The sequence below is a fragment of the Penaeus vannamei genome, chromosome 30, assembly GCF_042767895.1.
Source record: "Penaeus vannamei isolate JL-2024 chromosome 30, ASM4276789v1, whole genome shotgun sequence".
NCBI classification, from domain to species: Eukaryota; Metazoa; Arthropoda; class Malacostraca; order Decapoda; family Penaeidae; genus Penaeus; species Penaeus vannamei.
Window position 1 is genome coordinate 3,309,749 of NC_091578.1, and position 10,000 is coordinate 3,319,748.

Here is a 10,000-nt window from a genome sequence, read left to right on the forward strand (position 1 = left end):
TAGATAGTGGTGTACAACTTACAGTTTGACAAGATATTTGAGAAAGATCACCAAGTAAAATGAAATATGATAAACAAGTAATTTAACAGAAAGTGAATATATTACTTATAGATATGATGATTTTTTTGTAGAGATGTGGCAAGTTACATAAAGGTCAATGTGCAGTGTTATTAAGTTTTAAGTATATAAAGTTATCTTCCCCTGACCCTTTTACTTATTTAGTGTTGTTGCTCTCATGTGTTAATAGAAGGGCATTTTCTTTTTCTCGTAAGAAACTCTTGCTTGTGATTTACAGGATATGTCTGTTTACTAATATTATTGTGTTTGTCTTATCCAGAAGGAGAAGTTGTTAATAAAATACACTCATCAGGTATTCTAATTGGATTGATTTGACTTGAAAGATGTGTAAATGTTATCTTGTAGAAGTAATAGTAAAGGTGTGATTTTGTGTAATCATTTGTTTCTTCTTGTGTTGTCAGTTTCTCAGATTTTTTTTAATGTATAGGCAGTACCCTAGGCAAGTGTATAGTTTGTTAGAAAACAGTTAGGCATAACATGCACAGCAGCCCACAGTTACATTGATATATGTGATGTAGTTTTTTATGAAACTAAATTATGTTACAAGAAAGGCTGTGTGTATGTTTAAAACATAATACAATACACACATATATCTTACATATATGTCATATCTGACCACCCCTTTCTATAACTTAGTGTTTACCTGTCTCAATATCTATCTGCATATATATATATATATATATATATATATATATATATATATATATATATATATATATATATATATATATATATATGCATATTTTTTGGTCTATTTATCTTTCTATCTATATATGTAAACACATGTATACTAGACACTGATACAAGCATGCAGTTTCTTGTTTCACTCCACTTCCCAATGTAATGTACTTTAACACCATTCTGTTTTCAGTGATTTAATTTAAACTTTTAATGTTTTATGGAATACAGTTTTCCATCAATCCGTAGGTAATGAGCCTTTTTAATTACTACATGTAGAATTAATTTCTTTTTAGAAGATTCAATTCAAAATAACATATTTTAGTAGTAATGACTAAACATCATTAAAGCCACTTGTAATAAATAGTTATGTAAACAAAAGAAATATCTTTCAAACAATTAATAATTAATTGGATAAATAACCTAAAAAAAATATAACTTTCTTTCATTTACAGGAATGAAGGAGCTGTCCCCACCTGCGCTAAATCTGAGACGTCTCCTGTCAGAGACGGTGGCTACAGAGCCTATACTTATCATCATATCTGCTGGTGCTGATCCATCTCAGGAGCTCTTGGACCTTGTGAAAAGTACAGTGGGATCTAATGCCTATCATGAGGTAGGTTTTCAGCTAAGAATAGTGATTTTATGTTTAGAAAAGGAATTTGCTCTGAATTTCTATTTATAAATAGTTTTTTATTAGTAGTATTTTTATGCTGGTCTTTGTTTTGTTATATTCTAAAATTGTTGCAAGATTTTTTCTGATTATTAATAATTTCTGAGTTTAATGGTCCCTTTTTGTAAAGAGAGGAATGCCTGGAAAAAAAACGCATTAGCAAAATTCATGCAATTTATAATTGTGATTCCCATGCATAACAGGTAGCAATGGGTCAAGGGCAGAGTGAAATAGCGGTCAGACTTCTCCATGAATGTGCAAAAGCTGGGCATTGGCTGTGTTTGAAGAACCTGCACTTGGTCACTGCTTGGCTGCCAACACTTGAAAAAGAACTGAACAATCTTCACCCCCACGACAACTTCCGCCTCTGGCTGACAGCAGAACCTCACCTCAAGTTCACTCCTATTCTGTTGCAGACAAGCTTGAAAGTTACCTATGAGGTAAGAGTCATATCAGAAGCTATTTTAGGTTTATCATAGGTTCATGTTTTTAATTTGATATTTCATGCCTAAAAATGATGGGGTATTTGCCCTGGCATTACTATATATTAGCCAGCATTTAAATTAGTGTAATATTTTATTAATTGTATTATCCAGGGATTAAGCCTGCACATAATGACTTCTATACCTTTGACACTTCCTTCAAACAAGATGTACTTAGGGATTAATTTCTTCTACAGGCCCCTGCAGGGTTAAAGAAGAACCTCCAGCGTACATATGACTCATGGAACCCAGAACTGATTGCACGTGATAATAATGTGAATCGTGCACAGACGCTCTTTGTGCTGGCTTGGTTCCATGCCATTGTTCAGGAACGCAGAACTTACATACCCCAAGGATGGTCCAAGTTCTATGAGTTTTCATATGCAGATCTGAAGGCCGGAGTTGATATTATTGATAGGCTATATAAACAAGCAGGTATAGAAAGTTTTGTGGCCTAGTTTTCTTTTTGGGCTGGCCGAACTTTTTAAGTATTCGTAGTAGGTTTAAAGTATTAATTGAAGGAAGAAAAAATACTGAACCATTACTGTTTATTGCAATTACTGCAGTCATATGATTGAATATGATTGTTGCTGTTTACATTGAGCTGGATGAACTAAATGGAGCATCACTGTTCTGTGATATTGATGCATTTATATAAATGGATAGATGGATAGATTTTTTTTTCCCACAGGAACTGGTGACATCAAGTGGAATTTCATCTATGGACTGTTTGAGAATGCAATCTATGGTGGCCGCATAGACAACATTTGGGACATTCGAGTGTTGAATGCTTATCTTCGCATCTTCTTCAACAATGATGTGGTAGGAGGCCGAAAGCCATCTGCTGACCAACTTGTCAAGAGTCTCGCCCTACCCACAACTGTAAATTATCAGGTGAGTTTTAAAAAATAATGGAAAATTGACTTATTGTGGAATGTGGAATCTGTAGTTGATTTTATTGATTCATATTATTGTCATAGGCTTTATAAAGAGAATAAAGGTTGTTCTTATTACTTTACATTAATGGTACTTTTTCTTATGTGAAGGATTACACGAGCCTCATTAGAAATCTGTCAGATGATGACGACCCAAGTTATTTTGGCCTCCCAGCGAACATTGAGAGATCATGGCAGCGCATAGTTAGCTCACAAGTCATTTCTCAGCTGAAAGGTTTGTACATGCACTATATGGGCAATGATTCATATGATTTACAAGTGTACAGAACTTGCTTCTTATATTTGCTTTCTCTTATTCACAGTTTAAAATATATTTTTTTGTTACAGTTCTCATGAGATCTCCCGAACTTGCTGGGAGGTTTGACCGTGAGAAGTGGCACACACAGCTGTCACCTGTGCTAAATTTGTGGAAAAAGTTAAACCAGGTATATGCAAGATTTGTATTTTAATTTTATGGTAAAAGGGGAAAAAAGGCTTCACTAAGGATCATCTAGCTCAGTCTATGAACATGTTGAAATGGAGTGCACACAATGATGATTTCTAGATTTTTTAATAGTTTTTCTTCTTCTTTTTCCCTATTTGTGTACCTCAGAAAGTTTGATCTCAATAAATGTGTAGTTCAAATATACATGCTATATAAAAGAGAAGAAATAAATTGTAGAGTATAATAACTTTTATTGTATTTTATTAACTTTATTTATCCCCAAAAGTAGTTAATGGGCTAGTTGTGTATGTTAAATAGTTGGTATCTAATATCACTTGATTTTTATTGCAGACACTAATATTTAAATTCCTTTAGATTAATCCTTTTAGATACCAAAGTAGTTAGAAACTGATCTAAACTTGATTTTGATTTTCTCAACCCTGCACTTCTCCCCATCCTGCCTTGTAGGGCAGTTATCTTAATTTCTCATAATGCTTTTTCAATAAAATATATAAACAAGTAAACATAGAATAGTACCTATGAAAATAGAATTATGAGCGGTTGCTTAGATACTTTTTTTCTTCTAGGGTGGTAACCTAATACAAGCCAAAGTTGCGACACCAAGTTCCACAGCAGAGTCACCAGTCAAGTCCTTTATCCAGCTGGAGTACTATTCAGTCATCTCCATCGTGCAGACTGTTCATCGCTCACTGGCACAGCTCTCAAAAGTCATCCGAGGAACACTTCTGCTCACCAGTGATGTTCAAAAACTTGCAGATTCCCTCCTCAGTCAAGAGGTAGTGTTTAAGTGAAATCTGATAGCATTCTTACATTTTTGTCCAATGAAGTGTCAGCATGCATAGGTATATAAAATGATTTATAGGAAAATTTGTTTTTAGACTCCATCCAGCTGGCTGTCATTATGGGAAGGTCCAGAGGATCCACTGGAGTACTTGCGCAGTCTTGTTAGACGGGCAAACGGAATTGGGAAATGGGTAGCCAAAAGCGATCAAGGAAATCTGCTCAAAGAACCTCTAGACCTATCAGATCTTCTTCACTCAGCCACTTTCCTGAATGCTCTTAGGCAACAAACTGCAAGGTAAGGCATCTTCCTACTGTGGATAATTTCTATTCCCTTGATATTTCTGAGTGATAGTTAAGCCCAATTCAAAGCTGAGAATCTTTTAAGTTTTTCATTCCCAGTAAAGGTGCTTGCTGAGTTATTTTTTGCTTACAGAGAATACAGCACCTCAATGGACAGTTTGGTTTTTGTTACATCCTGGTCTCGTGGTGGAATACCTGATGCAAAGTTGACAATGAAATGGTCAGGGCTGCAAATGGAAGGTGCAACATTTGATGGATCTCGCCTACAACATAATGCTCATGATTCAACAAGCATCTCTGTTGCTCCTCTCTGTGCTGTGGCTTGGGTGCCCAAGGTAAGTATATCTTTTGAATATTTATGTTTATACTAAAGCATGCATTTCAGATTACATATATGTAAAAGAAACTTAAAGCGTCAGTTGAACTTACTGTCTTTTATACTAATATTTTATACTAATTATATAAATGTTATCTTTTAGTCTTAATGTTATCTTAATTCTCCTTGGACCACACAGATCAAAGCTATAACTGATAGAAAATAATCAGCAGCAATTTAGTGCAGCATATATATTTTTTCTTAAGCATTCACTTATTTCAAATTTCATGACATTATTCTCAATGGAAAACAAATGATGAGAGGTTACCTTTATTCCCCAGGAAGTGCAGAACCGATTGTATCATGACGAACTACTCTCTGTGCCAGTCTACTCCTCATCCAACAGGGAACAGGTGGTGGCAAGTGTAACCATACCTTGTCCCAGTCCGCACTATGAATGGCATCAAGCAGGTTTAGCTCTTTTCCTTTCCACTTAGAAAAAGTGTCAATTATTTGGAAGCAGTGATTGTATATGAACATCTAACAACAGCCACAAAGCATAGTCAGTAATATTGTTTGTTTAAATGTTGGTGCTATTTCTTAGTTGCTTTGCAAAATCGCATTTAAATGTATTTTGATGAATTGCTTTTAAATAAAAGTATACTTTTAAGATTAAGCACAAGTGTTCTTTAAGTGCAAAGTGGACTTCAATATTATGCTTATGATATGTCTAGTCATTACTTCACTATTTTATGTCTATAATGAAGTCTAGTCAGTAATTACACATGTGGCATATACCAAAAATAGCCCCTCTATATGTGATTCCCATATATATGCAACTTATTTAACTGTATTTATTATTTCCTCATGCAAATCATTGGAAACAATTGAATTGTTAAAATTAAATATTCGTTTCACTGTATGCATTTTTTCATTACCTTATTAGAAAGATTTTGTGTAGTTTTCAGTTCACTTTTTTTTCACCTTAACTAGCTAAAGACTTCTGAATATGAAAATAACATAGGCAAAAGAGATGAGAAAGTACAGAGTAAAGTATAAGATAGTAGAACGCTGTATAATCACAGTATAATCACATATTTACAAAGTGTTCAGTGTTAGCAAATATGAAACTTCATATGCAAAATTCAACTCCTTCAAAATACTCAATGAGACCATATTCAAATCTTCAGAATTCCAGTTGGCATAGAGAAAATAAGAAAGTTAATACTACTACTTATACTCACACTCAAACAGAATTCTTGTTGAATTCTTAGTAAGGCATGGAAAAATATCCTCTACATGGTATTCATTATATGGACAGAATTGAAAATATTTTGTGTTCTTAAAATCAATATTTATGACCATATGGTCAATTGCTAAAGCTGGATAATGAAAGAGAATCATTATGATAAAAATACCTTTTATTTACCAATATCATTGACATATCTACATGCAGAGAAACAAGTCAAAATAAAAAGAACGCCAACTGATTTGTTTTTAATGCCTCACTATTTTTTATTCTAAATAATTCAAGTTAATTACCAAAATCTAGCTGAAGGAAATGAAACTGCTGTCAGATATAAGACCCAATTTGATGCTGATATTCACAATCAGAGATATTATAACTTTAATGATAAATACATAGTATAACACGGGGATTCAGATGGTACTAAAACATTTATTTAGACAGTTTACAAACAAAGAAGCACATAGACCATCTATATGTACTTTGGGAGGGTATTTCAAAGTGGGGTAATTAAATGAATTTTTTGTATTATTATGGGGATGTTGACATTTAATACAGCTAAAACTATCTTAAATGTTTTTAACTGGGGCATAAAGAGACAAGTCCTAATATTTGTCAATGAGAAAGTCACTTTTACCTAAGCAAGAATGAATGAAAACATTGATAGTACATATAAAAATCAATCAATTCTCATTTTAGAGGTATTATAATGTATTTAAAAAAATAATAAAGCAATTGTTGATCTTTCTACTTTCAAAACTTTGGATATTAGCAAATTCCTCCTACTGAGATTTAATGAATGACAATAAACTAGACCTGTTTGTTTGAGTGCACAATAATACTAACTTGAGAGGCTCAACACTTCCCTTGCCAGACTGCCTGCTTGTTACCAGTACAATACCATCTTGCCTAAAGAACTTTGCTTCTTATATTAAGAAAAAAAATATTTGGCTTAAGTGATAATATAGAGGTTGAGAAATTACAAAGAATGGAGATGAAAGTGCATGCTGTTAATATTAGATGCAATGGGATGAATCATATGAGTGGTGAAAAGTATGTGTATATGAGTATATTGTATATGTTGTTTAATTTTCTCTGTTTCTCCTTTCTTTTGATTTCTACTATTGAATTCACAGGGTCCTCCTAGATGTTGGAGGGATTGTTTTTGTATATGATGTGAAATGTCTTCAAGTAAGTTTTTCCTGAATAGAATAATGAAATAAACATTGCTGGAACTGTGCTTATGCAATAAGCAGATGTAGTTGTGTTAAAGAATTCTGATATTTCAGTAACAGTGACATAAGAACCTCCATGTATACAGTGTTTGATAAAGTGGCTTCATTAGGAGAGAAACAGACGTGCATTTTCAACCAGAGTGAACTTTTGATTCTTATTAATTATCTTTCACATACACAATGTGTGTTGCAAATGATGGGGTTAGATATGTGTGACATATTAAACATTGCTTTATTACGACATTGGTAAGTTTGTTAAAGAATTAATAAAAGTATGTTAAACCACTAACAAAAGTGTTCTGGTGACCAGTCACTTGAGAAGTGTTGACACAGCAGTGAGTCTAAGTGAATATGAAACAGTGATGCAATGTAATGTTCAAGTAGTAAAGAAATTCCCAGACAGTCATACTATGAACTCTTTTTAATACATTTAGGGGATTTTCAGCCTTTAGATGGGTAAGAACTTTTGCAAGGGCAAAGTTGAGGAGAGCAGATAGGACCTGCATCAGGGCAATGGAGTAGGGTGACTTGGGCTACAAATGACCCTCTGTTAAAATACTGATAGGTTCAACTGGAAAAAAAACATTTAAAGAACAACACTGTGTAGTTCTAAATGCAGTTAGTCCCCAAGAAAAATACTGATGCTTAATATAGGCCTGCTGGGACAGCAGTGAACACTTTTGAGAAGAGAAAAAGTACAGTATGTGTATTAAAAGTGCTACTTCAGCAAGATGATTACAAATAATGCAAAAAAAATTACATATTCAGTAGTCCACAAAAAAATTTAGGACATCATAAAGTGGGTGATGTGGATTAAAAAAAAAGCAAAATAATAAATGTGAACACGAATGAATTACATAAAACAGAATGATTTGGTCTTATGCTAATTAGCTGGTAAAAGAGGCAGACAGGCAAGGGAGGCAGCTGACGTTCTGTGAGCCAGGCTGACCCTCAAGAGACATATGTGACTAGACTGGAGGAGGGTCAGCCTAGGTGGATACGGGTAGAAGAGAGTACTGGATCCCTCTCTGCCCGTGAGTGACAACACCAGCACCTGGGCGCTGTTTGGGGCGTGCGGGCAGAGGTGGCTGACGTGGTTCGGGGGTTCTAAGGGGCGCTGGCTCGTTACATTGCCTGCAACGGACCGCACCACAAGTCTGCTTCTCTTCTGCAACCAGCATCCGGCTCTGCCCGCGACGCTCAGTAATTGAAGCCCCAAATATTCGACGCCTGAAATATGGCATCCCGAAGAGCAGCAGCCGCTGTGCCTGGGTTGAGCGGCCTCATCAGGCGTGGTACAAATGCCAAGTGAGCAAAATAGCCTCCAGACCACACAGCCCTGGACAAAAGTAGCACGAGGGCTACTCTGCAGTGCTGTACTGTGAGCAACAGAAGATACAAGGAGGCTTGGTCTTGTCGGAGTAGCAGGTCTTCAATTAGAGCCATTGTGGTAGTTGCTGGGACACTCCGTACTCGCTGCGGACGAGTCAAGATATTCATTGCACTCTTGTACACATGAACACTCAAGTTTGCAATTCTTACATATCCGCTGTTGCAAACAACTGACGAAAGATAGTTGTACTAGAGACCAGCATTCATTCTTTTCCTGACTACCTGTGCTAATGACAGTACAAATAGTCTCTGACCAGACAGACTGGTCATCAGCACCATGGCTGTGACAAGTCATGCATCTTGCAAATAAAGTGATTTTGGCTCTTAAAGAAGACACGGCATCTAAGGTCTTTCTATCACAGTGGCGGTACCCCCTTTACGAAAAGTATAACGTGGGAGCTGAAATAGTGAGCTTCACTGATTACTTAAATTTTGGATGAACCTATTTTTCTCATTATCTTAAACATCATTAATCATTCCATTGGAAAGGCTGGCTCACTGCATACCCAGAGGACCGCCACTGCACAATAACCACACAAGTAGAGACCCAAAGAGCTGCAACACCGATGCCGACCAATACTTCTTATTAACTGGTTGACTAAATAGTCTCCATTACGAACGGAGACAAACGTGTCCTTTATGTTGAAGACATTTAAATAAAATCATCTTCATAATTCAGACGTGGGACACCACGAAAGTCTATAGCCACGTAATGACAACTGCTTGTATATGGCAACACGTTTCAAGTCCTAACTCGAGTGGTTTCCATTATGGCACACTTTCCTTCCAAACTAACTTGTTAGTTCACACGGAGTCACATAATAACTGACCTAGGACACTGATATGTTGCATTACATATGGTAAATGATCTCTCCACTGATAAAGTACTTAAGTTGCAGTAGGACGAGTGTATGGCACATGGTAGGATTAGGTAGCACCATCTCTTGGCTGCGTCGACGGCAGCCAGCACTTGACGTGTATCTCACACTTCCCTCCAGTTCTCACACACTGACTAAGATTGACAAGCGCATACATTGTTGGTGGACCTTTGATTCCAGGGGGAATTTTTTTAACGAACAATAAATAAGATCAAATAAATTAAGTCCCCTTCTGATGGACCTTTTTCATACGTTGGTATTCTATGTATTTACAGATATTATTTACGATTATATACATGAAGAATGGTATAGCAGAAGTATATACACTAAGCAGTAGTTGAGGTGGGAGGGGTGAGCGGCCCCCGTGGCCGCCGCCGCCGTCCACTGTGGGCGTGGCGGACGTGGTGCGCGGGGGCGGACGAGGGCGCCGTGGGAAAGGGCTGCGAGTAGGAGGGCGTGAGGGTGACCACCCAGGGCTGAGCAGGACTTCTAGTTGGCTTGTGAGCAGATAGGGGACTGAGGGAGACGGGGGAGGAGG

At 36.3% G+C, this 10,000-nt stretch overlaps 2 protein-coding genes across 3 annotated transcripts in view; one reads left to right on the forward strand and one right to left on the reverse strand.

Moving 5' to 3' along the window:
• Positions 1–5,628, forward strand: part of btv (dynein cytoplasmic heavy chain beethoven) — a 54,816-nt gene extending 49,188 nt beyond the window's left edge. For both annotated transcript variants that reach the window (XM_070142836.1, XM_070142837.1), the window contains 10 exons: positions 1,212–1,372; positions 1,633–1,869; positions 2,109–2,346; positions 2,603–2,805; positions 2,958–3,081; positions 3,195–3,292; positions 3,879–4,088; positions 4,191–4,390; positions 4,529–4,730; positions 5,053–5,628. In XM_070142836.1, the coding sequence (XP_069998937.1) occupies positions 1,212–1,372; positions 1,633–1,869; positions 2,109–2,346; positions 2,603–2,805; positions 2,958–3,081; positions 3,195–3,292; positions 3,879–4,088; positions 4,191–4,390; positions 4,529–4,730; positions 5,053–5,208 (1,829 nt within the window). In that variant the 3' untranslated portion in view covers positions 5,209–5,628. The remainder of the gene's footprint in view (positions 1–1,211; positions 1,373–1,632; positions 1,870–2,108; positions 2,347–2,602; positions 2,806–2,957; positions 3,082–3,194; positions 3,293–3,878; positions 4,089–4,190; positions 4,391–4,528; positions 4,731–5,052) is intronic.
• A 98-nt stretch (positions 5,629–5,726) lies between these two features.
• Positions 5,727–10,000, reverse strand: part of LOC113824017 (uncharacterized) — a 226,846-nt gene continuing 222,572 nt past the window's right edge. Inside the window, exon 4 of the mRNA XM_070142838.1 lies at positions 5,727–10,000. This exon is cut by the window's right edge and continues 775 nt beyond it. Within this exon, the coding sequence (XP_069998939.1) occupies positions 9,789–10,000 (212 nt within the window). The 3' untranslated portion in view covers positions 5,727–9,788.